This window comes from Hemicordylus capensis, chromosome 1, assembly GCF_027244095.1.
Source record: "Hemicordylus capensis ecotype Gifberg chromosome 1, rHemCap1.1.pri, whole genome shotgun sequence".
Lineage (NCBI taxonomy): Eukaryota > Metazoa > Chordata > Lepidosauria > Squamata > Cordylidae > Hemicordylus > Hemicordylus capensis.
The window spans coordinates 144,187,162-144,213,929 of record NC_069657.1 but is presented as its reverse complement, the minus strand read 5'-3'; the positions used below and the strand labels follow the sequence as shown (position 1 = coordinate 144,213,929).

The following is a 26,768-nucleotide window of genomic DNA, read 5'->3' as shown; positions in this document are numbered from 1 at the left end:
CTCTACTCCTGCCTGTGGCTTCCAGCAGCATCTGGTGGGCCACTGTGCAAAACAGGATGCTGGACTAGATGGGCCTTGGGCCTGATCCAGCACGGCTGTTCTTATATTCTTATGTTCTTATGAGTCAGAGGGCTAGAAAGGTCAAGACATTGGTCATCCCTTCTCTACTGCTCTGACACTATCACTTTGGTATGTAGATTGCTATTCTTAGGGATTTCCTTCCTTCCTGCCACTTCCTCTTCCCTTTCTTTTCCCTTGCAAAACTCATGTTCCTCTCTCCCTGCAGCATGTCTGCAGAGATGCAAAATCCATCTGCATCCAGCTAGCTAGCTAGATTAGAGATCGTATCTCTCCACTTTACTTTCTAGAATGGAGTTCACTAATAAAGACTCCTCATATTGAGTTGGAACTATGAACTGGCTCCAAGTTATTTTACTCTCAGCATACACGCTTGCCTGGGCAGACTCCACTGTGTTGTGCCTCAGTGCACTTTGCTGTAATAGAAGGGTATCTCTTACCAGAGAGAATTCCCAACATTAAGTCTGCCTTTAAAAAATAATTTTAATGTTCTTGGCACCCCTGACCTGGGCCGGGCCCCTCGTTCGGGGTGCCAAAACCAAACATGCTCTGTTTGGTTCGAGTCCAAACTGGTTAACTGGTTTTGTGCACATCCCTATGGGCTACATTTATGAACAATGCACCTAGTTACAACCCCCTCACACCCAAGTTTCAGGCAAAACTGTTGCCTCTACCATTTAGGAGAAATCAATTTTTAAATCTAACAGTAGCCATAGCAACGTTATCATTACATGTCAAAGATCCTTTTTATAAAAATATTTTCATTATAAAAACTTATATTAAGTCTTATAACACAGAAAATAAAACATTAGGAGACCTGAATAGATTGACCTGAGTACCAGTTGCAGGGAGTAACAGCAGGAGAGAGGCCATGCCCTCAACTCCTGCCTGTGGCTTCCAGTGGCATCTGGTGGGTCACTGTGTGAAACAGGATGCTGGACTAGATGGGCCTTGGGCTTGATCCAGCAGGGCTGTTCTTAAGTTCTTATGGAAGGCAGATAGTATCTTCGTTAGATGACTTTATTTTTGCTGGGCCAGGGGCTTCCACTATTTGCCATCATCTGCGGCAATACTTTATTCAGTTGGCCAGTAAACTGTGTCCCACTGGCCAAAGGCAAGACTGAGGGGCCAACCATGCGGCTATCCTTTTTAATAATCGAACTGGACACCGTAGTGGGTTGTAGTCACCTCCTGGGGGAAAAGCTGAGAGTGTTGAGGGAGCTGCTTAGGTCTTATTCAAAGAAGTAATCATATGAATGCATAGTCTTCCTCGTGTTTTCTGGAACCAGACACAGAGAACAAATTCAGAAATCTAGTTCAATTCAGAAGACACTGAAGCAGCAACCCATTTGATTGCTGTAAAGTATAAAAATATAGATGAGCCAGAAAAAACATTCAAACCAGAAAAGTGGTCCCCAGAGCAATACTGTTTAGGAACCACTGTCCTAAACAATGGTTGACATGGCTGACTTTGAAATCTCCTCATAAAGCCCTCGACTTCTGCTTCCGTTATAAACAAATCCCTGAGAAGCCTATTATTGTTTTCAGGTCTCAAGCGATGCTATATCAAATGCACTTCATCATTTAATAATATTGATTGATTGACTGATTGATAAAGTTGTTTAATCAATAAATCAATAAATCAATAAATCAATAAATCAATAAATTTTTTAGCCACCCCAAAACAAATTGTTCTCTAGGGGGACTCACAACACCGGATTGAAATATACAATAAACATAATAATACATTCAACCACAGACAAAAGAGGAGAAAAGAAAATACAAAGTACAATACAAAGCAGTTTCAAAACTCATTTTAAAATTAGTTAAAAATAAAATTAGATCTGAAAATCAGAATTTAAAAGGCCTGAGTAAACAAAAAGGTCTTTACCTGGCATCTAACAGAACAAAGTGATGAGGCCAGGCAAACCTCATTGGGGAGCCTATTCCATAAGCGGGGTGCAACCATTAAAAATGCCCTCTCCCTAGTAGCCACCCACCTCACCTCGTTTGGCAGGCGCACTTGGAGGAGGGCCTCCGAAGACTATCTTAAGGTCCAGGTTGGGACATATGGGGCAAGGCACTCTCTCAGGTAACCTGGTCCCAAGCCATTTAGGGCTTTAAAGGTTAAAATTAGCACTTTGAATTGGGCCCGGAAATGGACTGTGAGCCAGTGCCGCTGACAAAGCACTGGTGTAATATACTCAAAATGTCCAGTTCTAGTTAATAATCTTGCAGCCCTATTTTGTACCAGCTGCAGTTTCTGGATCGTTTTCAAAGACAGCACCACGTACAAAACATTGCAGTAATCTAAGCAAGAGGTTACCAGAGCATGAGTAACTGTGGCAGAACCCCATAGCATAACTGCCAAGGGATTGAGCAGTAATCCCCCAGCACCACCTTTTGAGAACAGGCCATGAGGAAGGAATGGAATCACCTCTAAAGAGTGCCTCCCACACCCAAATCATCCAGACATCCAAAAGGATACCATGGTCAACGGTACTGAAAGCTGCTGAGAGATCCAAGAGAATTAGCAGGGTTGCACTCCCCCTGTGGCTCTCTCTGCATAGGTCGTCCCACAGGGCAACTAAAGCAGTTTCTGTTCCAAAGCCTGGCCTAACGCCTGATTGAAATGGATCTAGATATTCTGTCTCCCCCGCAGAGTGTCTGGAGCTGGTCAGCCATTACAAAAACTGGAGATCATCACACTCATAAAAGACCCTTTTCTGCTTGGTAAACTAATTGCCTTTACACATTTCAATAGGATCTGGTATTTTAAGCAAGCATGTTCAGGTAGTTAACTAATTAATTAATGTGGTTGTGCAGAAATATTTGAACACAATGGGGAAATGTTTGATCCTGAAACAATGATCCAACGAATGGCCACTTAATCTCTTTTGCAGTGCCTAAGGCTGGGAACCCTTACTCTTGTACAAGGGCACAAAGCTACCAGAGAAACATCATATGGTCCCCACTTACTGCTGCTGTTTGTGTATCTTCTCTAGGGATCTCCTTCAAGTATTCTGCAACTTCAGGAAAGCTTCCAAGACAACAATGAAGCAGAATGAAATAAAAATGAAATCAATCTATGAAATCAACCATTTTTCTCCTCCTTTTCAGATTCAAATCTCCCTTGCCTGAAGGGTTGGATAGTAAAGTGCATACTATCTTATGCCTATGTAAGCGAAGGATTTCTCAAGGAACAGAAGTGCTCTGGAGTTTATTACTGTCTTTGCAGATTTGTTCTCTAGAGAATTTATTTGTATATGTATGATGTGTGACTTTGGGACTTGCCCTCTGAAGAATCTCAGACTCAGGGAGTATCATGACTGGAATTCTTGACATATATCTTTCCTTCTCAAAAAGCCACTCAGGGACTGTGGCCATGGGAGTTTTCAGTTTTTCCTCAGGCATGCAGACCCCAATCCCAGTCAAGAAGAGAGCAATGACCGCTCTTTGAAAAATAAATGGATGCCAGGAGTTCCAGATACACACATCACATATAGTTTGGCATTCAGCTTTTGGCTGTGATGATGCAGAGTAATGACTGTTTATCCAGTTGGAAATTAAACATAATATTGGTATATTTGTAAGAAAATTCAGTATGTAGGATTTTTCTCTCTTTTTTCATAGGTGCCCAAGCAGGGGTGTAACTCTAATTCAACAAGGGAGGACAAATGTCCCTGGGCCCCTAAGGTCAATAGCTGCTCATCCTAACAAGCCAGAGAGGCACCAAAGGTTACTCCTCTCTCTCCTGCACTGCCTTCAGGCTGGCCATTTATTAGGTAGAGCTGCACGGTTAACCGGCAGTGCAAGAGAGAGAAGCACAACCAGGCACCACTCTTCCTTCAGCATACCCCTGGTGGCTTGTTAGGATGAGAGGCTACTGGCTAAGGGGGAGGAGCTCATCAGCTGAGCAACACCTTGCTCTTCACTCTCCCCCTTCTGCCTCACCACAGAAGAAGGCAGGAGGGCAGGGGCACATCTTCAGTTTTGTCCTGGGGCCCACTCCAACCTTGCTATGCCCCCATGCCGTAGAGTTTGTGCTAAAACAACACATTTTTAAATCTTTTGAATGTTTGATATTAACCACAGTGCACAGGCAGGCTCAGGTGGGGAAGGCAGAGTAGCCTTACCTTCCCCACAGATGATCAAGGGGGAGGTGGTTGGAATCTGTGCTCCCACAAAGGCAGCCCTGCTTCATGAAGCTCCATGAAGCACGGAGCAGGACGGAGGGGTCTGAGGCCATAACTTGTTGTTCAGGCTTTTGAGCATCCCACAATGCAACGTGGGACATTGGCAAATTCCCCCATCAGATGAGTGTTCTATGCACCTGTCTGTGTCTCTTTGTGCTGAACGCAGCCCAAAGAGACACACGCGGCCTGGCAGTAGTGTTAAGGGTGGGAGCGCACCCTTAACATTAGAGAGTTAGACAAGCAGAAAGGTCCATGAGGATCCTGCAGCTTCTCACTACCAGCCTAACCCAGGCTGGGCTGCCCCAGGCTGGGTTCGGCTTGCCGTGAGAACAATCTCACTATCTCTTAGCCACTTTTGTATATCGAGTTTCTTTTAGAGTGTGAGGACCTACCCCACCTAACCTCCCACCCCAACCCACAGTCCCTCTTTTGGCAGTTAACCGTTACCTCTATTTAGAGCCTCATGCCCTCAAACCTTTAAAGCCCCTCCCTCAGGAAACCTGAACATGGAATTTCAGCATAGGTATATACATCCTACTATAGATCTGGCACAACCTTTTCTCAACAGAGCAGATTTTATTTACTTTTCAGGACACAGAATGATTTAGGCATTTTAAACACTCTATGTGGATAAATCTGAAACCTGGCCAAAAAGTCTCGCATTCTAATTAGAGCTTACGGAATCACATCCTTGCCAAAAGTTAGAACAAGCCTCATAGTCCTAAAATTTCTACTAAGAAGCCTTTGATAGGACACAAGATCCACTTGTGAAATGTTAAATTTCAACACCTTACTCAGCGAAATCCTTGCATAATATTTATTTGTCTATTTAGGGGGGGTCCATACTATTGAAAGGGCCACCATCTTTGCTGCAGCATTCTTTCAAAAAAATAAAAAAATAAAAAAAAATTGAACTCCCTCCCCCAGAAGACCTAAGTTGAACCGTTTCCTTCTCTGGGACTAAACTTGAAAATTGTTTGTCAACTTCCAGCTGCTTCCTTGAATCTTGTAGCTTGCCATGTGTGTCTTTAGGAATTAAGAGACTTATGACCTTGGCTAAAGAGGTTTCCAGAACTGACAGTTTCTTTAAAACCAAAAGGAATGACTCATCTGAAATACTGTAAGCTTTTAAAAGAGCGTCACTGTCCACAGATGCCAAAGGAACCTGCTTCACCTCTGGAGAGTTGGTCAAAGATTCCTGCCTATTATGATTAATATGCTTATAAGTCCTTTAAAATTCCTGCAGAGCTGGAGAACCTTTAGCTTTTGGCAAATTTAATAAACCAGTAGACAATTCGTTACAACGCGACGAAAGGGCATCGTGTGTCTGCTCAGCTGTAATATTTTCACACAAATCAATTAGTTCCGAGTATCTATTTTCCAAAGGTAGGTCAGTAATTACATTTCCCAAAGGTATTAAATATTGATCAATCTTTAAATTTTTCAGCTTCTTCTTTCACATGTCAGCTGCCCCTCTAAAGGAGATCTAATTCTATTTTTGTTTTTCTTCATGTCGTGCCCACTAATCTCAGCAGAAGCAAGGGAAAGCTTGTTATTGAATGTAATACAGCAACTTAATCATAGAAGAAAGCTTGTTGTCAAGTGAAATACAGTGGTTTAATCGGTCCAGCAGCTCCACGGCCTTAAAACCAAGTTAGCCTGAAAATTCAGCATGCAAGACTTGAGAAATTTACTAAAGCTATGAGGCTATTCACACGATGGGACAAAACTGGGCTAGCAGAGGCTAGCCCAATTTCATCTCATCGTGTGAACCACCAGTCTCAGGTGCGAGCCCGGTGGTTCCTAGGCGGGTAACTCACCTAACTACCCATGCCCTTAAACCGGGTTTGCAGAGCGAGCACTCTGCAAACCTGGTTTTAAAAATCGTGAGTAGCCGCAGCTCGGCCATGTGCCATGGCTACTTATGAAGAGACCCCCGGAGGGGAGGCGAAAAGCCACCTCCTGGCTCCAAGGGTCTCACCAGCATGCCCTGCACACTTGCTCAGGGCATGCTGGAGCTTCCAGGGGCCAATCGGCCCCACTCCCCCAGCACCCACCGGCTCCATAATGGAGCCAGCAGTGGTGTGGGCGGCTGCTTCGGCCGCCCAGAGCAGACTGTCTGCTCATGTGCTGGGAGAGTGGGCTAACCCCGTTCTCCCCGCTCACCCTCCCCAGGCGGGTCTCATTGACTGTGAGACCTGCCTCTATAACTCAGCAAGGGAACTCTCTGAAAAGGTTACTGGACCGGTTGGCATCTTAGACACATTCCCCTGCAAAATGATTTAAATAGTGTCCCTTGGGGCTCCTTTTCAGAACTGAAGCTCTACATTACTGCTATCAGCAAAAGTATAACCTCCACAGAAAATGGAATAAAAAGAGATATTCTCATGCATGCTGGAAAACAGCTTTACTTCCTAGGACTTTTCTGCAAGCACTCCTTACCTCCTGGTTTCTCAAACTATAGATCAAGGGGTTCAGCATGGGAGTCACCACTATGTAGAACAGTGAGGCCATTTTGTCTAAGTTTGGAGAGTTCCTGGAGCTGGGCCGTGTATACATGAAGCTTAGAGCTCCATAGAGAATGGTGATGGCCATGAGGTGGGAGGTACAAGTGGAGAAGGCTTTCTGTCAGCTCTTGGCAGAGGGGATCTTTAATACGGTGACCAGGATGCAGGTGTAAGAGGTGAGAATGGTCAGATTGGTTATTATCATATTGAACCCAACCAAAACAAACATCAACAGATAATTGAGACTGATGTCTGAGCAAGAAAGAGCAAAGAGTGGAGGACCTTCACAGTAAAAGGTTTTAATTATATTTGGGCCACAGAAGGATAATCTAGCTGCAGCCACTGTATGCACCAAGGCATTTATAATCCCAGCAGTATAGGAAACAGAAACAAGCTGGACACACTTTTTGTGAGATATGGTGATTAAGTAGAGTAATGGGTTGCATATAGCTACATAGCGGTCATAGGCCATGACAGCCAACAGGTAGCATTCAGTGGTAGCAAATACGCTATAAAAGTAAAGCTGAGTGAAACAACCAGCAAAAGAAATGACTGCCTTTTCTTTCAAGAGGTCAGTTAGGAACTTTGGTGTGACAGAAGATGAATAGCAGATGTCCAAGAAAGACAAGTTGCTGAGGAAAAAGTACATAGGGGTGTGGAGCTGAGGACTGGACCTGATTAGGAATATCATGCCCAGGTTTCCCACCAGGGTGGTAGCATAAACAGCAAAGAACAACACAAAGAGGACAATCTTCAGCTGTAGAAGGTCTGTCAGTCCCATGAGCAGGAACTCGGTCACCACTGTGTTGTTTACTATTTGCATCATTGTACCACTGTTGAGATCAGAGGAATGGAATAGTCAGTGAAGCAACACTGCTTCTCCTTTTAGCAATATTAGCAGCTTAGAAGAGTTTGAGTCCAAGGCTGACTTCGGACATAACGCCAAACTGGAGGCCACTGTGCCAGAGGTTGAAGATTGTCATCATTCGAATCCATGAACACATGGTTTCATCACTGAACCGTGAGTCGGTTTTCGACCACAAACCTGAATAGGAACCTTCTGTTTTCTTTGAGTTTCACCACCGAAACCTCAGGTTTGAAGACAGCATTGTGTCATCTAGACTCTGCTGCCATTGCCAACACTTTCAGTTTGTGCAAGCTTCACAAACTGTAGTCAAGGGAGGATGCTACAGTGTCTAGAGTGAGAAACATTTCTTCTGCTTCAACAGCTTTGTTTTTTCTATGCTATGATATCAGAAAGGAGAGCTGTAGTTAGAAATAGGCTGTTGCAGAGAGAGAATTGGGGTGCTTTGCAATGAAACATCCAGAGTTGCATATCACAGCCTTGACTATGATCAAGGGTCCCAGCAGGGAGACATGCCAAGGCAACCGGATGGTCAGAAGGACCAGCACAAACATAAATGACATAGAATCTCAATGGCACCAATAAACTCACCAAATTGAGAAGACAGATCACCTGGGTTCAAAAATAACCTTCTCAGATTGACTGCTTACAGTCACCAGTGGGGGTGAGAGCAACAAGATTTTGTCCATGTAGCTCACTGAGACTTTAGAGCGAAGTCAAAAGATCCACACCACATCTGCAAACACTTCCAGTCAGGTCCAAACCAAACATGATATGCAACTGTTTGTCTTTCTCTCATGCCAGTTTGATTCTTCCTAAAATGGAAAGCAGTACTGAAAAATTTGAATCAAAAATTTTGGAGGAACTACTTAACTCCTCACTAGCTATTTGTCAAGGGCTAATTCCAGCTGATAGTATGCTTCAGCATACATGGTGTATCTGCAGAGCTTTGGTCAATGGCTCCCTGAAGATCCAGTCAGTAATCCTTTTTACTGCTTTCCTTGAAATAATGATAATAATGCAATTTACTATACAGCTTCTCCTGAAGTGACATTTGTGACTAAACTATGTTATCATAAGCAATATCAGCAAACAGCTATACAATTGCCATCGTAGGAACCTCTCATAATAGTCCCAGTCTCCAAAATGCATCTGAATTTACTTGTTTTCTTGTACTACAACTGCTTCTACATTTTTGGAGCATTGTTATTCCTTCAAAAGTAACTCTGATTGCAGAACGTGATGCTTTCTTGCGAAATCAATAGCAAAAATCCTTCCAGAAAGCCAGAGCAATACCAACTTCAGATGATCCAGGAGCTTTTTATCATGACAGTACTGTGATCTTCTTCAAACAATGAAGGAGAGGCCATTCCTCTGAGGAAAGCTTTGGCTTTGGTACCTACTCCCTGAAGTGTCTTACACCCAAGGTGCATCCATTTCTATTCATTAAGTCACTGTGAAGCTGAATTAGAACTGTGAAGTCATTGCAAGCCAAATTACAATTACCTGAAAGATTCTCTGGTGGTGATGTAATGCACACTAGAGGAAAGGTTGTGATATTTTTCAGTCATGGACAAGTTGGTAATGTTAATATTAGATTTTAAAATATATTCTAATTTATTATGGTTCATTGGTCAAATCCCAATAGGCTGTTGAAGTGAGAGAGTTGGGGTGCTTTGCAAATGATGCGAAAACATTCATACTCAAGTATGTAGTACACCGCTCTGGGCTCCTTCGAGGAAGAGCAGGATATAAATGTAATGATGATGATGATGATGATGATACACTGGAACATCTGCAAAAAATAGAAGCTACCTGTAGCCAAACATTGGTGGGACCATAACATTGAAAAAGTTGAAGAAAATGAAGATGTAAAAATATTATGGGACCTGCGACTACAAACAGACAAACATCGGCCACACAATAACCCAGATATAACTGTAGTCAAGAAGAAAGAAAAACAAGTTAAAATAATCCACATAGCAATACCAGGGGATAGCAGAACAGAAGAAAAAGAAATAGAAAAAACCATCAAATACAAAGATCTACAAATTGAAATTGAAAGGCTGTGGCAGAAAAAGACAAAAATAATCCCAGTGGTAATTGGCACCCTGGGTGCAGTTCCAAAAGACCTTGAAGAGCACCTCAACACCATAGGGGCCACAGAAATCACCATCAGCTAATTACAAAAAGCAGCTTTACTGGAAACAGCCTATATTCTGCGACAATATCTATAACAATTGACAATAAAATTCTGGCATCCCAGGTCCTTGGGAAGGACTCGATGTCTGGATAAAACAAACCAGTCAATAACACCTTTCTGACTGTGTAAACAAGAAGTAATAATAATAATAATAATAATAATAATAATAATAATAAATTTTCTACTGTCTAGCCCAAATATGCCCCCTCACAAAGAATCACACAAAGAAGATATAAGATAAAATCTCAAACCACAGTCTACATCCAATGAATATCCAATAAAGAATAACTCTTGTCAGCAGTATTTCCAGATTACCCTAACATTGCATCATTCTGCCTAAACAAAACTGTTTTTGACAGTTTCTCACAAAGGAATACCATAAAGAATTTATAGCCCAGTTCATACATAAAGCCAAACTGGAGGGTTTTGGTTCCGACCCACCCCCTTTTCCTTTGAAATATAGTTACAATATATAGACATAATCAAGGATGATAATGATACATGTAAATATAACAAAGAGGGAAAGGGAAAGGGGGGTTGGGTGGGAGGGGAAAAAAGTCCTTTAACATAATAGGATACAACTAACACAGGAGATAAAAAGAAGGGTTGTTGTTTTAACCCACCTTCTTGAAGAATATTTGCCTTATGTTTCAAAGCATAAACAATTCATTGAAGTTCGACCAGATCTTTAAGAATTCTTCCTCTTTACCTTGGTGACAAATGCAGACAAAGAACACATATCAGTAATCCAGAGCTGAAATTCAGGAGTAAATTTATCCTTCCAGCTAAGTGAGCAAAGAGACACCTTTTAAAGTGGTGATACTCTTATATTTAACAGGGGGAGAGCAACTGGCCTACCCAACCCCAGCACAGCATCCCTCCAGTGGCTGTTGCTGGTGTCTACCTTATGTTTCTGTTTAGATTGTGAGCCCTTTGAGGACAGGGGACCATCTTATTTATGTATTATTATTATTTTTTTGTAAACCACTTTGAGAATTTTGTATATAAATGTTTGTAGTAATTAAGTAAGTAAGTATTATAATACTTTTGGCAACACCCCAAGCACAAAGAATCCACAGTTCTTGACGTAATGCTAAATTCCATGTGCTGGGGATGTACCCCAACAAAACATAAATGTCCTTAACAGACAATGATAATTGCAATGTCATTTTGACTGTCTTATGAATTTCAAACCAAACCGGTGTGAAAACCAGACAGGATTCAACCATATGTATAAGCAGCATACCTTCTTACAAATTATACCTCCAACATGTAGCAGTCTGCAACCATCCCTTATTAAACATTTTCTGAGGTTTCCAATAGACACGGAATAAAGTTTCTCCTGTATTAGCTGCATTTTGAGATCTAAAACATCACGTTTCATTGCCTTCAATGTGACCTGCCATTGATTTAATAAAATAGAGTATTGATTTGAAGGTCATTATTCCAAAGATCTCGGATATGATTGATATCAAACTTATCAATGTCTCTAAGTTTCTAATAGAGTAAGGTTACAGTCTTAAGTACATCTAATAAATGTTCCAAATCTAATAATAAAGATGGAATTTCAGAAGCTGCAATCACATCAGGACCAAAGAGCCATGACAATAAATGCTTTAGGTGGATAAAGTGCCAACTAGCATTTGAGAATATATCAAACTCAGCTCTCAAAGTGTCAAAGGATTTAAAAACCGTTTCAGAAGCTGAGTCTTGCCTCTCCAAGGATAGAGCTAATAAACAATCTGATGTTTCTGATCCTTGATGACTGGACGTAAATCCAGTCTGTACAGATACGAAGCATAGTCTGCACCCTGTGTGCCAATGTAGCTGTCAATATCTTAGCATCGTTTAACAAGGAGATAGGTCTATAGCTAGTCAGAGTCTTTACTGAGCTTAAGAAGAACTGTTATATAAGCTTCATTAAAAGAAGGAGGGAGGTATTTATTTTAAAAAGCATCATTGTAGACCTCCAGTAAGCCTGGAGCCAGCAAACTAATATATTTCTTGTAAAACATCACATAAAATCCTTCCAGCCCAGGGGCTTTAATTGTGGATTTAGTTGTGATCATTATTCCCTGCAGAGACAGAGGTACAGCTAAAAGATTGATTTGATCTTGTGTTAAATGTGGAAGATGCACCTGTTTCAAAAAGCTATCTATATCCACGTCAATACTAGATGTATTACTAGTATTACTAGTATACACAGGGTAGAGTAAAACTCAGAAAACTGCTGGTTTATTAATTCAGGGTCTGCATAAACATTGCCTTGAGTATTGCGTATAGAAGTTATAGTGTTATGCTGTTTTATCTGCTTCAATCTGGAAGCCAAAAGTTTACTTGTTTTCCCCCCCTGTTCCCAATATCTTTGCCTTGTACAATTCAACAAAAAGTCAATTTCTAAGACGTATGACTTAGTAAGTTCATATTTAGTTGTGCGTAAAATTCTAGATGTCTCAGAAGAAGGACATAGTGCATACAAGGTTAAGAGCCCCTGGTGGCGCAGTGGTAAAACTGCCGCCCTGTAACCAGAAGGTTACAAGTTCGATCCTGACCAGGGGCTCAAGGTTGACTCAGCCTTCCATCCTTCCGAGGTCAGTAAAATGAGTGCCCAGAATGTTGGGGGCAATATGCTAAAATCATTGTAAACCGCTTAGAGAGCTCCGGCTATAGAGCGGTATATAAATGTAAGTGCTATTGCTATTGCTATAAGTCTTGAACTTGCTTCTCAAGAGATATCATCTGAGCCCTGTGTTGCCTTTTTGTGTGTGAAGAATAAACAATGATCTGGCCACACAAAAATGCTTTAAAGGTATCCCAAACCCAGGATAATGATGTAATGAAACCCTTGTTAAAATGGGGGGGAAATTCCTCCATCCCCTGTGCATCCACCATATGTCTGCTAGATTGAAATCTGACATGTAAACCTTAAGCATGGTATGGGTTTGAGAGTATGGTCTAGATGGGGGGTGGGGGAGTTGTGGTCAAGAAGGGGATCAATAGTCTGATTCAGGTCTGCACCAATAATCAGATGATCAAAATCAAGCTGTGTGAATGTGCAAAACAACTGTGTATTAATTCTGGAGAATCCATAACTGGACCATACAAATTCATTAATGCCAAGTGTTGACCACCTATGCTAGCAATAAGTATAAGAAAATGACCTTCACCATCTATTATTTCCTATTCAACAATTATTTTTAGAGGATTTATAAATTAAAATGGCCACACCCCTCACCCTTGTAGAATTGCCACTTGCATAGACTTTTCCTGACCATGACTGTTGCAAAAGGGATTCCTCAATAGGCAAAATATGGGTTTCTTGTAAAAAATCAACCTCAGTAGCCATTTTTTCTAACACCTTATGAATTTTCAGGGACTGACACAATCTGTGACTATTCCATGTAACCATAGAAATCACCATGCTCAATTGTTTAAAAGATCACAACAAATGGCCAAAGCATCGACCATGGTATCCTTCTGGGCCACCTCGCGAGTATGAGAATTGGAGATACTGCATTGCAGTGGTTCCGGTCCATTCTTTGGGGGAGGGTCCAGAAGGCTACTGCTCGGCCCTGTGGCCATTGGCCTGTGGGGTCCTGCAGGGTTCGGTCTTGTTTCCCATGCTGTTTAACATCTACATGAAACCGCTGGGAGAGTTCATCCGGGGACTGGACTGAGTTGTCAGCAATATGTAGATGACACTCAGCTCTATTTCTCCTTGTCCCCTGATCCTAGGGAGGTGGTGGATGTCCTGAATCGGGGGCTGGAGGCTGTGATGGGTTGGATGTGGGCTAATAAACTGAAATTGAATCCGGACAAGATGGAGGAACTGTTGGTCAGTAGGAGAGCCAATCGAGATGAGGAGATTTTATCAGTTCTGGATGGGGTTGAACTCCATTTGAAGGAGCAAGTACGCAGTTTGTGGGTACTACTGGACCCGGCTCTGCTTTTGGAAGCTCAGGTGCAGGCGGTGGCCAGGGGTACCTTTGCACAGCTTCGGCTAGTGCACCAGCTGCGTCCCTTTCTTGAGAAGGCAGATCTGGCCACAGTTACCCATGCCATAGCCACGTCATGGCTGGATTACTGTAATGCTCTCTACCTGGGGCTGCCCTTGAAGAATATCCAGAAACTGCAGCTAGTGCAAAATGCGGCAGCTAGGGTTCTATTTGGAGATGCCTGGTGAGAGCACATCACATCCATTCTGAAAGAGTTGCATTGGCTGCCAGTTCATTTCCGGGTCCAATTCAAGGTGCTGGTTTTGACCTTTAAAGCCCTTAATGGTTTGGGCTCGCAGTACTTGAGGGACCGCCTGCTCCAAGGGTTGCTGCCTGGTCATCTGAGGGGGCTCCGGATGCCAACAATGAGGGAGGCTCGGCTGTCATGCACTCAGGACAGGGCCTTCTCTGTTGCTGCCCCCAGACTTTGGAATGCTCTCTCAGTGGCCATTCGTGCCTCGGACTCCATCACAGTTTTTAGAAAGCTTGTTAAATCTTGGCTTTTTATCCAGGCCTTTACATGATTGTTTTTATTGCTGCTTCGGTGTGTTTTTACTCATGTATCATTTTTAAATTAGATTTGTTTTATATTTTTAGCTTAATATTTTTATTGTCATTTTTATTGTATGTTTTTTAACTTTTGTAAACCGCCTTGGGATTGTTTTTAATGAAAGGCGGTATATAAATTTAACAATAAATAAATAAATAAATAATAAAAATAAATAAAAATCAGCAAAAACAAACATCTTGAACAGGCTCATATGAAATAGAATCAAAGCTAAACGAAAGTCAACAAATGCAGCAAAAAGCAATCATTTACCCAGGGAAATGTACTTTTCAATAAGATATTGCAGAATTAAGCAATGATCTATAACTGATCTGCCCTGTCTAAAGCCGGCTTGCTCATCTTCTAATAAGCCTTCCTGCCAGGAACATAATTTTATACATAGATGTTTCACGTATAATTTGCTTATTATATTTAAGAGACTTATTGGTCTGTAGTTAGATGGATCTTCTCTTTTTCCTTTCTTAAACATTGGGACAACAATAGCCATACCCCAATCCTTTGTGATGTGGGCCATCTGATCAATAGAGGTAAATAAAGCAGCCAGCACAGGAGCCCACCAATCAACGTGTGCCTTCAGGAAATCAGGAGGAATAAAGTCATTTCCTGGGACTTTCCCACCTTTAAGTTGGGAAATCAGTTGCTTGACTCCAAGCTGGGACAGATGAAAATTAGTGCTCACAGTTGGAAATAGCTGCCAGCACTCAGGAAGACAAAAGGGAAAAGTGCAGCTACACAGACCGGCCTCCAAGCTGTCCACGCCGAGCTGGGGGGAGGTGGGTGGCCAGGAGGCTATGAAATATTTCCAGACCAAGGTCAGGAGACATGCTGACACAATCCAAGCCCCTGTTATCTTCTTCACCTCCCTTACACTCCCTCCCTTACACTCCCTGATTAGTAGCAACTCTCTGAGGTACAGACTCCATGCTTAAGGCAGTCTCCTTGGTTAAGGCAGACTTGAAGTAGCCTTAAGTAAAAGTTAATTTATTCAGTAAGATCTTGATTTCATCCAGCTTGGCTGTTATAGATGATAAATGCTGGAAAAGGTAAATTAGGGTCTCAGCCGTCAAAACAGACACACCTAAGCATGAATCTGTGAATGGGTAAGATGCAGCTGTGGTCGTTACATTAGAGTCTTAGCAGAACTAGCTGGGTGCACTGACTGTGCTGGTGAGTCCCATGTAGCAGAAGATAGAGATAGGGGGTCATTTAGCTGATCGTCCACAGAAAATTCCAATGCTGTGTCAGTTGTATCAGCATTCCCCTGGTCAGCATTGCCCACACAGAATGTTCCACAGTAAGCATTCTGACGTGGTTCTCCATCTTTGGATTCAGGTAAGTTACTGATAATATTTATATTGTTAGTAACTCCCACCAGCTGATTTTCTGATAAAGACATTACAAAACAGTCAATTTTAGTCTGAGTTGAAGATATTTTAGTAGACTTCATCTCCTTTCGACAACCCAGGAGGTTTCTGCTTCTGTTCTTTCTCTTCTCTCTCTTTGTCATTATAAAAAGTTTGGTTGGATGCCTACAGCTGCAGCGGGAATTCAGCTGCATAGAGCCAGAGCGTGCCAATAAATTAAACTCCAAGCCAAAAAAAGATTTTTTAAAAACTGCTAATTGTAAATAAAAGATACATAACTAGGAGAACCCAGAAGACTGATAAACTAACCCCTACACACAAAACATTACAGACCGTTCCAAGAGCATGAAAAAAGGAGGGTGGGCGCTCGTTGCCATCTTCCCAACAATTACACTGTAGGGATACATAGGTACTCCTCAATGGCATAGTTTGTGATGATGTCATCCACCCTAATCCAAGATGGTGGTCACGTGAACATCTGAGGCACAAGCCCTCTAATTTGTGGACTGTCTAACCCATTTGAACTAAATTGGGTACAGTTGCAGTGTGTGACACACAGGGACCCCTCAATGGCATAGTTTGTGATGATGTCATCCACACTGATTCAAGATGGCAGACGTGTAAACTTTTGAGGTGAAAGTGGGCCTCATATTAAGTCTAGTTGTAGAGACAGTGAAAGGAAAGTAGTTTTTTACTTGTGCGTTGCCATGGCACGGCTCCACGCCGCGGCAACTGATGAGTAGACCCCCGGCCAGGAGGCTCAAAAGCAGCCTCCCAACTCGGGGGTCTCTCCAGCATGCCCTGCACACTCACGCAGGGCATGCTGGAGCTTCCGGGGGCCATGCAGCCCCCAAACTCCCCATCCCCGGCCGGCTCTGCTGCGGCCACCCAGAGCAGACTAGTGCTAAGCCTGCTCTCCCCACAAACCCCCTAGAGGCTCTTCGCACTAATAGTGAGAAGAACCTCCTTTCCTTCTTGAGCATGCCTCAAAATATCTTCTTTAATTGTAGGTCTTAAAAACTTTATGATGAATGCATGAGGCTTATCACTGGCATGTGAAGGAAGAATAGGTATACAATAAGCTCTTCCAGTTTACAACACATGCTCCTCCAGCAAGGTGAATATTGCATGGAGAAATTCTTGAATGAAATAATAATAATAATGATAATAATAATAATGATAATAATAATAATAATAATAATAATAATAAGTATTATTATTATTATTATATAAACAGAAAAACATAATAAAAATAGAAATAACAAAAGAAAGAAACAAAACATGATTGAATGATACAATTACAATGTATCGAACAATACAATTACAATCACAACCCCTGCTAAATTGGCAAAGAGGCACCTTTTAATGTGATTATTCTCTTTGTTAAGCAGGGGGAGAGTAACTGGCCCTATCCACACCCAGCACAGTACCTCCAGTGACTGTTGCTGGTGTCTATCCTTATGTTTCTTTTTAGATTTTGTGCCCTTTGGGGACAGGGATCATCCTGTTTACTTATTATTTCTCTGTGTAAACTGGCCTGAGCCATTTTTGGAAGGGCGGTATAGAAATCAAATGAATGAATGAATGAATGATTCTCATTACCATCTGTAGAATTCTCATTACCGTAGAAATCGAATGAATGAATGAATTACCGTCTGTATACTTCCACCTGAGTTCTTTACACCATCATCTCCTTCTCCCCTTCTCCAATCTGAAAGATAAATGGCTGCAAATTTTTTAAAAAGTAAGGTCAATAATTAGTGTACCTGTTATGTACACAGAGCATTCAACATTAAATTTATCTGCAAAAAGAAACCAAATCTCCAGTAAGGAACCAAACCCTGTCATATCACATGTTGAATAAATGGTTCCCATATCTGAGGGGAAAAAATCTTTAGATTTGTTCTTAATATATGCAGTAATTTTGGTCATTGATGCATAATCCCAAAGTTTAAGACACCAATTGTCTAGAGACAGAATTGGATTTGTTTTCCAGCAAGAAGCATAGATAGGGATGTTCAGACTGGTTCGAGTTCGAACTGGTTCAGTTTGAAGGTTCGAACTCGGACCAGACAGGGCTCTGGTTTTGCCCTTCTGGTCTGAGTTCAAACCGAATCCAGACCAGTTTGATTTGAACCGGTTCTAATGCATTCGAACCGCATCAAAGGTGCCATGGACTCCCTAGGGTCTGTTTGTGTCTCTGCTGTGTGTGTGTGTGTCCTCCATTTTTGTGTGTCATTGTTTTGCTCCCTTCTGTCCTCCATTTTGAGAGCCTTGTTGTGCTCAGTTTGCAGACTATTCATTGGCTAGGCTATTGATCCTGTGATTGGCCAGAATGAGTCTTGCACTCTGGTAGGCTGTTGAGTGTGCCACTGTTTGAGAGCTGGCACCTTGTTGGCCAGGGGGTGGGGGGAGTGCAAAGGTGGGGGCTCCCAAAGGAGTGAGTTTCAAACCTATTTAAGCCAAGTCTCTGGCCTGGAAAATTCTCTTTGGCTGCAGTTGTTGGATATGGACTGTGTGCTCTGAGCTCTCAGCTAGCTACTAGTGTGAGTCCTTCAGGCTGTGCTGCTCTTTTCTTTTGTTCCTCTTCTTTGCCTTCTCTCTGCCCTGCCCTGTGTGTCCTCCTCTCCTCTGATTTACATTTTACACCTTTTCCCATTTTGGGTTTCCCACTGTCTGTGTCTCTCCCTCTCTCATTCCTTCCTTTATTATTTGGCCAGGACCCTACAGGCCTTGGCCCTTCCACCACCACCCCCTCCACCCCACCCCACCTCACTTGCATTGATTTCATTTTACCCTGCCTCTCTTCTTGTCTTCTTCTCCTGTGTTCTGTGTGCTGCTTTTCGCTTTGATTTTGTTTTTTGTTTAGTATGTTCTTCTAATTGTTGTTCCTGCCTCCCTGCATCCCACCCCATCCCATTCCCTGGCTTGTGTGGCCCTCTCCTTCCCCTGCATCCTCTGTGTTTGTCTTTTTGCTGGGTGCAGCAGTCAGTGTCTGAGATTACCTGTTTATCTTTGCGGTGTGTATGTGTGTGTGTTTGTGTGTTGTTTGCCTGCCCTCCTCCTTCTACATCCCATCCCAGGCCAGCCCCTGGTCCTCCCCTGACCCCCTCCTCCCCCTCTGGAACCCCCTCCCTCTCGGTCTGTGCTTTGGAATTTTCTGATTTAATATCTGTTGTTCTGTGTGTTCAGTTGATTATTATTGTTCCCCACTCCAACTCCTTTTGATTTTGGCCAGGGCCCAGGGTGTGCCCGTTGGGCCTGGTTCCCCCCTTCTGCCATCTTCCCCCCTCCCATCTGGAATCTCCCCCCCACCCACTTTGTGCCGTGTTAGAATTTTGTGATTTTTTGTTCTGCTGGGTTGATTATTGTTGATTATTGATTATTGTTTGCTGATTATTCATCTCCCCCCAACTCCCCTCCCTGAGTCCTCTCCCTTTGTACCCCCTTGGGCCTGGTGTCCCCCTCTTCCTGCCATCTCCTGCCTCCCATCTAGATTCCCCCCACTCCCCTCCCTCTGTGCTCTCTCCCTCCCTCCCCCCCCTTTATCTCTCTCATTCTTTATCTCTTTAACTTCTCCTTCTGCTCTCTCTAGTCTCTCTCCTCTCCTGGTCTTTTTCTCTTCCTCTTTCCCTTCCCTTCTCCCACACAGCGCCAGCCAGCAGTCACACCTGCCAGCTTTTAAATTTATTTTTATTATTTATTATTATTTATTAGATTTATTAGATTTATATACCGCCCTTCCAAAACAGCTCAGGGTGGTTCACAACATGATAAAAACAATTAAAAACCAATTAACAATTAAAATCAAACTATTAAAACACAATAAAACCAATAAAACAGCTAAAAGCCCTGAAAATCAGGACAACGATTTAAAACAGTTTAAAACAATTAATCATTTAAAACTCTGGAAGGCCAAGCCAAATAAGTACGTTTGAAGGGCTCTCCTGAAGGACAGCAATGATCTCAAATTATGGATTTCTGCCAGGAGTGCATTCCATAGCCCAGGAGCAGCTACAGAGAAGGCCCGCCTCTGCGTTGCCACCAGACGAACTAGTGGCAACTGGAGACGGACCTCCTCAGATGACCTTAATGTGCGGTGGGGATCATGTAAAAGAAGGCGCTCTCTTAGATTTTTAAAGTATTTTTATTTAATTTTTCGCTGCTTGGGGGTGAGTGACAACCAGTGGCTCATTCTGCCCTCACACTTGCCCCTGGCTGTGCCCACCTGTGCCGCCCTCCTGTGTGCCAGCCCACTGCTATTTCTGGTTTTTGTCTCTTTGGCCGCTGTGGGGCAGGAGAAGAACCGGAAGAAGAGGGGTGAGTGTGTGCAGACCTTTTGTTGTCCCCTTCCCTAGTTGGTGGTTTTAAATAGGGCCTCCTTTATTTTGCATTTGGGTGTGGGGAGGGATATTTTGTGTATTTTTTGCTTGCTGCCTTGTTTTCCCTTGCAGGTTGCTTCTTTTTTTGCAGGTTCTTCTCCTTTTACAGGTCCCGCCCCCAGGCTATCGTTATTGTTGATTTATTGCATGTATTATTGTATTGCTTGCTGTGGGTGGAGTGGGCGGGTAGGCTTTTGTTAAAGGGGTCATTTTAAATAGGCTTATACTGTAAAATATTTTTTCCAAAAAAATTTATAAAACTTCAGATTAAAAGATATTTTGTTTTGATTTTTAGGTTCCCCAAGCTTTGATTTCCTCCTGGTAGGTGCTCCTTAATTTCCCCCCATTCTCTTTTTCCCAAAAAGCTTGCCCCCCCCCCACTCCTCCACCTGGTTAGAGGGTAACTGCCTGCCACCCAGGGGTCTCTGCTTTTTTAAAAATTTCCCCTCTCCAACACCTCCCCCCAATTGGCTTTTTCCCCACACAAAAAGTTTCCCCTCACCTCACCTCAATTGGCCTTTCCCCCCCTGCTAAAAGTCTTCCATTCCCCCCAATTGGCATTTTTCCAAAAGAGTCTTTCCCTCCCAACCAATTGGCTTTCTCCCCAAATAATCTTTCCCTTCTTCCCCACCAATTGGCTCCCCCCCCTTTTTTTAAGTATTTTGCCCCTTTCTAGCCTTTCTCCTAAAGTCTTCCACCTTTTAACATGTCTGAGCAATGCAAGCAGCATGTTCAGGCCAGGCCTTGCAGAAGGTTACTAGGCAGAGGTGGGAGAGGCCAGGGGCAGGCTGTGCCTGTGGCTGTGGGGCAGAGAGGATGAGGACCTGAGGACCCTGATGATACCCCAGTCCTCTCCATTCAGGAATTATTTGCCCCAGCTGAGGCATTTGTGCACAGCCTGAACTACCCCCAGCCTCCTGCCAGCGCCAGACAAGGATGAGGCTGAGGCACTAGAGCTGTGGCGAGTCCCTTGTCGCCAAGTGGTGGTGCACCACCAGTGGTGGTGAAGGCTGGTGGTGCAGGGGAGGAGGCAGAGGGCAGGGAGGATGTGATGGCTGCCAGTGGCACAGCCAGATTCTCTCTCCCTCTTGGGGCCCTCCCACCTATTATATCTCAGCTCAGGGAGGGGGCCTCATGAAGCCCAGGCAGTCATGTTGGGGTACAGTGGTGGTTCCTCCCACTCTGGCTCTGATGAGGAAGGATCTGCTGAGGTAGTGGAGAGGCCTGCCTGTCCCCCACCTGAGCCAGGCCCTTCCTCCTCCATGCAGGGCAGAAGGGGGGTGGGTGACAGCAGTGGGCAGGCAGTGGCAGCCGCCTCTTCCCCCCCATAGGACTTCAGTCATCCAGAAGCAAGAGGCCAAAGAGGGCGCCCAGGGTTCCAGAGGCCTCCAAGGGCAGCGGTATCTGGCGGCATTTTGAGGTGCCTGAAAATGCCCCAAAACATGCCTGCTGTACCCACAGAAGGGCACAAGTCAGTCATGGAAAGGATTCCAAGCACCTGGGGATGACGCCCATGTGGTGGCACATGGAGCGTCATCACCTAGCTCTCCTTGGCCTCTCTGGCAGCGCTAGTGCACCTTGTGTGCCTGCAACTAGTGGGGACAAGGGTGGTGTGCTCGCTGCCAAAAAAAAGCAGGCAACACTGCTGGTCCAGCAGTGGACACAGTTGTCGGGCAGCAAGCATGTTGGTCAAGTGGGCCATCATCACCTCACCCGCCTCATAGGGGAGATGATATCATCTGATGACCAACCTTTTCAGGTGGTCGAGAATGCCGGCTTCTGCCAGCTTCTCCAGTACCTTGCTCCTGATTACACAATCCCCTCAAGGACCACATTCAGCCGGAATGTGGTCCCCTCCCTGTACCGCCAGTGTAGGGAGATTGTCAGCCAGGCTCCGGGCAACACCTGCTGGCACCAGCATGCATTGCACAACTGACCTCTGGACCGGTTTCAGTGGAATGCACGCTGCTTTCCTGGCCCTCACTGCCTGCTAGTGGGGCCCAGAGAGAGGGGGACCTCTGTAGGTGCTGCCTCTAGCTCCAGCACATCTCCTACTGCACTACAGCACAGGTGGGCCATTTTGCATGTGGAGACCATGGACACGATGCACACCATGGAGAAGGTGGTGGCCGTACTTGGCTGCCAGATAAAGGAGTGGATTGGCTCCATAGGAAATAACTGAGTGCCTTTTCACCTACTGACCCTGACTGCTTATTGTTCGGAACTCTGAGTTTGGTTCCATGGGTGGGGACTCTTGTGATTTCCCCATTGTCATGGATGGACCATCATCTGGTTAAGGTTTGACTTACAATTACTTCCCACCTCCACAGGGGCAAGGGGCCCCTGCGGAGTGGACCATTCTAATAGTAGAATGGTCCACCCGAAGAGGTTATTGAATCCAGTAGGATTCCAAGAAGCCTTGGAGGGATTCAGTGTTAGCTCTGCTGGTGATCCTGTTGATGACCTGCTTGAAAATTGGAACAACTTGCTCACCAGGGCAGTAAACACGATTGCTCTTAAGCATCCCCTCTGACCTGCTTCAAAACTGGCCCCTTGGTATACGGAAGATCTACGGGGGCTGAAGCAGCAAGGTAGGCAACTGGAGTGCAAGTGGAGAAAGACTCAACTCAAATGCGACAGATTGCAACATAGAGCACATTTAAAGATCTATGCTCAAACAATAGGTGATTATTGGTGAATTTTTGAAGATTTTTTTCAATTTTTATATTCCACCCATAGGGAATAATGGGGATTTGAGGATGCCCCATTCCCCACCTTTGGGGGGTGCCAGAGCACCCCAAATTTGGTCTGGGGGCACAGCAGGGACGGTCTCCACCCCCACAAGGCACCCCCAAGTTGATAGGATTTATTGTTGATTAATTCAGGAACTTTTAAAGAATTAATTTTTGGCTCCATATAGATGCATTGGCTCCATAGGAAACCATTGCCTGAGCCTTTCCATTCAGAAAGAACACTGTGTTCCCTTTCACCTTAGTAGCTTAATTGCTGTGACCCGAACTCAGAGTTCAGAGCAATAAGCAATTAGGGTCAGTAGGTGAAAATTCACTCTGTTATTTCCTATGGAGCCAATGCATCTCTATGGAGCCCAAAATTGATTGATTGATTGATTGATTGATTGAATTTTTATACTCCCCATCCAAAACGCTCAAGGCACTTTACATTAAAACAAAACCATTAAAACCAGTTAATTAAATAAGAAATTATAAAACAGTGCAAAACAACAATAATTAACAATTAAAACATCTTAAAGCAATTAAATAACCAGAACAATTTAAAAACAAATTTTAAAGAGCTGAGAAAGCTTGGTTGAAGAGATTGGTTTTCAGAAGTTTTTTTAAAATTGCCAGAGATGGGGAGGCTCATATCTTAGTAGAGAGCGCATTCCACAACCTTGGGGCAGCAACCCAGAAGGCCTGTCTCTGTGTAGCCATCAAACGAGTTGGCGATAACTGGAGGAGTGACCTCAATGCCCAGTGGGGCTCATAGTGACTGGGGTGGGTGGTAGGCACCCAGGGGTGCTTACCACCCACAAAACCCCAAGATTATTCACCAATAATCAGAAATTTCACCAATTATCAGAAATGGGAATTTCAGGGGACATCACTCTTTGGATTAAGTATCAGCTATTTAAGATTTCAGACTTCATGCATGAAGAGGGATCTGTTAGAGATGTTGAATTGTTTAGTGAATCAGCAGTACTCTGTACTGAAGTATGTTGAATCTGCCAAGTAGTTGTATCTGCTAGCTTTTCTTAAAGGTTGTTCACATAACCAGCCCTACCAGAGCCAGCACAGCTCTACCAAGGTAGGGCTGGTCATGTGGAGTACCTGGATCAGTCCCTATAGGAGTGTGCAGAACTGGTTTGAATCAAACCTGGTTTGATTGAAACAGGACCAGTTTGACCAATTCGAGCTCGAAATGGACTGGCCCCCAAAAAGATACAATTCGAGCTCGAAATGGACTGCCCCCCCAAAAAAGATACAGTTCTAGGATGTCCTCTGTTACATTCAAATACACCTTCTGGCCTACATATGCTCGATACAAATTAATGTTGGAGATGCAGCTCCTGATGGGCATGTAATCTTACGTCACAGCTAAATTCTGTTATATTATTATTAGTTGCAGAAGATCTATGTACTTATGAATTGTATGTTTTATTGTTCATTAGGTTTTATGCTGTATGTCTTGGTCCATGACCGTAAATTTAATAAAAGGAGGAAAAAATTCTAATTGAACAGGAGGGTCTTGAGGTTCTTCCTGAAAACAAACAGAGAAGGAGATGCTCTTTTTTCAGCAGGAAGCTTATTCCAAAGCTTATTACCACTTAAATCAGTGAGAGGGATTGCTTATGCAGTCTATCTTTGACCCGTGCAAGTGAGGGCCCAATCCTCTATTGCCAGGAGAGGGAAGAGGGGGGCCACAAGACTTTTCCTCCCCAACAATGGAAGACAATGGCGTCTTTCTCACTGCTTTGCCTTGGTCTGCAAGCCTAGTGGTACCCTTGGTTACAGTGAACTGATCCCCAGGACTCTTTGACTGCCTCAGTAGATATAATATGCATATCTCCTCCTAGGAAGTCAATAAGATCTGTTCCTGGAGTACCAGACGAGCAGCCCTGGCCATTCTGTGGTCTGGCAAACAGTGTCTTCCCCCAGGATTCTTGGGCATGACCCTTGGTCTGGTTCCCCCCACCCCACCACACCTTTGTGTACATTAAGGCCAAACAAACCATACTTCATTGATAGTATCTGAGAGTCCCAGGCTCCTTTCTCATGTGTCTATTCTCCTTTTTTAATTTAAAGTGTGTTTTCCTTAATGCCGTTCTGTCTCTTTAAATGCAGAAACTGCAGGGATGCAGCATCCCTGTTGCCAAGCAGCGGCAGGAGGAGTAAGGGGATGACAGAGGGCAAGGCATCAGCTCCATGAAGTGGCCAGCAAGAAATGCGGCTGCCCTAGAACTGATGCATTTATGGGCTACTCTTAGCCGCCTTCTTTATGGTGGTGGGAGGAGCTTGTACACAAAACCCAGGTGATGGTGGGCAGAAGAATTTGGATGACACAATAGTGACTCCCAACCTCAGGTTTCAGCAGCGAGACACACTACAAAATGAGGGTTCAAATTCAGGTTTGGAAGTGAAAATGGAGCCATGGCTGTGTGATGAAACTGCAGCTTCACACTTTCAGAAGATCACAAACTCAAACCTCTGGCACACTTACCTATGATTTGGTATTATGTCCAAAAGCGCCTGTTAAGTATATTCTAATAAAGTCCTGTTAATGTCCTAAAATATGAAATTTTGTTAAGGTCTTCCAATGTGTTCCTTATTTTGGAACTCTGCAGGCAGCAAGCCTACCTGCCACAATCCCAATCTTGACTGGGCCCTTTGCATGTGCTTGTTTTTTTTAACAAAGACAAAAAGAAGCATGCAAGTGTCTCGCATCTTTTTAAAGTAACACGTCATTTGACTCTGGTATATCACTGACTGTATTACCAGAAATGTGTCCTGACATTCAGACTCTCTTCTTTGGTTTTCAGGCCTTGAGTTCTGCTGCAATGGCCCAATGGAATCGCACTGTAGTGTCAGAATTCATTCTAGTAGGATTCACAGAAGATCCACTGCTACGCATTTCCCTTTTTGTGGTGTTTCTGACCATTTATGTCATCACTCTTCTGGGAAATCTTGGGATGATTGCATTGATTTGTCTTGACCCCCATCTTCAAAAACCCATGTACTTTTTCCTCAGTAACCTGTCTTTCTCAGATCTATGTTATTCCACTGTCATTGTTCCCAAAACACTGGTGAATTTTTTGGCTGAAGAGAAAACCATTCTGTTTGCTGGCTGTGCTGCCCAGTTCTATTTCTATGCTGTGTTTGCCACTGTAGAGTGTCTTCTGCTAGCAGCCATGGCCTATGACCGTTATGTAGCCATCTGCAACCCACTTCTCTACCCAGTTGTCATGTCCCGGAAGATGTGTATTGGTCTAGTGTTGGCTTCATATCTGGTGGGGTGTGCCAATGGTACGATACACACTAGCACTGTCTTTCGCCTTCCCTTCTGCAGCTCCAACATCATTGACCACTTCTTTTGTGATGTACCCTTCATACTGAAACTTGCCTGTTCTGATACTATGCTCAACCGCACCCTGCTTTTCACAATCTCTTCCCTGATAGGCCTCTGTTCTTTCCTCATCATACTGATCTCTTATGTCTACATTGTCATCACCATCCAGAGGATCAGCTCAACGGAGGGAAGGAAGAAAACCTTCTCCACCTGTGCCTCCCACCTGATGGCTGTCACCTTGTTTTATACCACCATCCTTTTCATCTACTTGAAGCCCACTTCAAATTACTCTGAAGGGCAAGACTAAGTTGCAGCTGTATTTTATACAGTGGTGATTCCTATGGTGAACCCTCTGATTTACAGCCTGAGGAACAAGGAAGTGAAGGAGGCCCTGAAGAGGATAGTAAGGAGGAAGGGGGCTTCCATTGGGGCATAAACTCTTGACTTGATATATTTCCTCAAATTGAGAATTATAATGTATACAGGGCATTGCACTATATGCAAATATGAGAGACATGGGCAGCTA

At 43.7% G+C, this 26,768-nt stretch overlaps 1 protein-coding gene and 1 pseudogene across 2 annotated transcripts; one reads left to right on the top strand and one right to left on the bottom strand.

Moving 5' to 3' along the window:
- Positions 1–6,659: 6,659 nt before the first annotated feature.
- LOC128326211 (olfactory receptor 1052-like) lies at positions 6,660–7,604 on the bottom strand (annotated as a pseudogene).
- A 12,264-nt stretch (positions 7,605–19,868) lies between these two features.
- Positions 19,869–26,549, top strand: LOC128338995 (olfactory receptor 5I1-like). 2 transcript variants are annotated; one of them, XM_053282367.1, is made up of 2 exons: positions 19,869–19,896; positions 25,759–26,549. In XM_053282367.1, the coding sequence occupies exons 1-2, from the start codon at positions 19,869–19,871 to the stop codon at positions 26,547–26,549; spliced, it is 819 nt and encodes a 272-aa protein (XP_053138342.1). The 2 variants fall into 2 exon arrangements, with proteins under 2 accessions (XP_053138342.1, XP_053138351.1); XM_053282376.1 differs by lacking the exon at positions 19,869–19,896 and having other exon boundaries at positions 25,734–26,549.
- Positions 26,550–26,768: the final 219 nt, after the last annotated feature.

Excerpts from the sequence above, each read along its gene's own strand:
- LOC128338995 (XM_053282367.1), top strand. The coding sequence starts at position 19,869 with ATGTGCGGTGGGGATCATGTAAAAGAAG. Across the intron at positions 19,897-25,758 it reads TGGGGATCATGTAAAAGAAG|TGTCAGAATTCATTCTAGTA; the intron begins GCGCTCTCTTAG and ends ATCGCACTGTAG.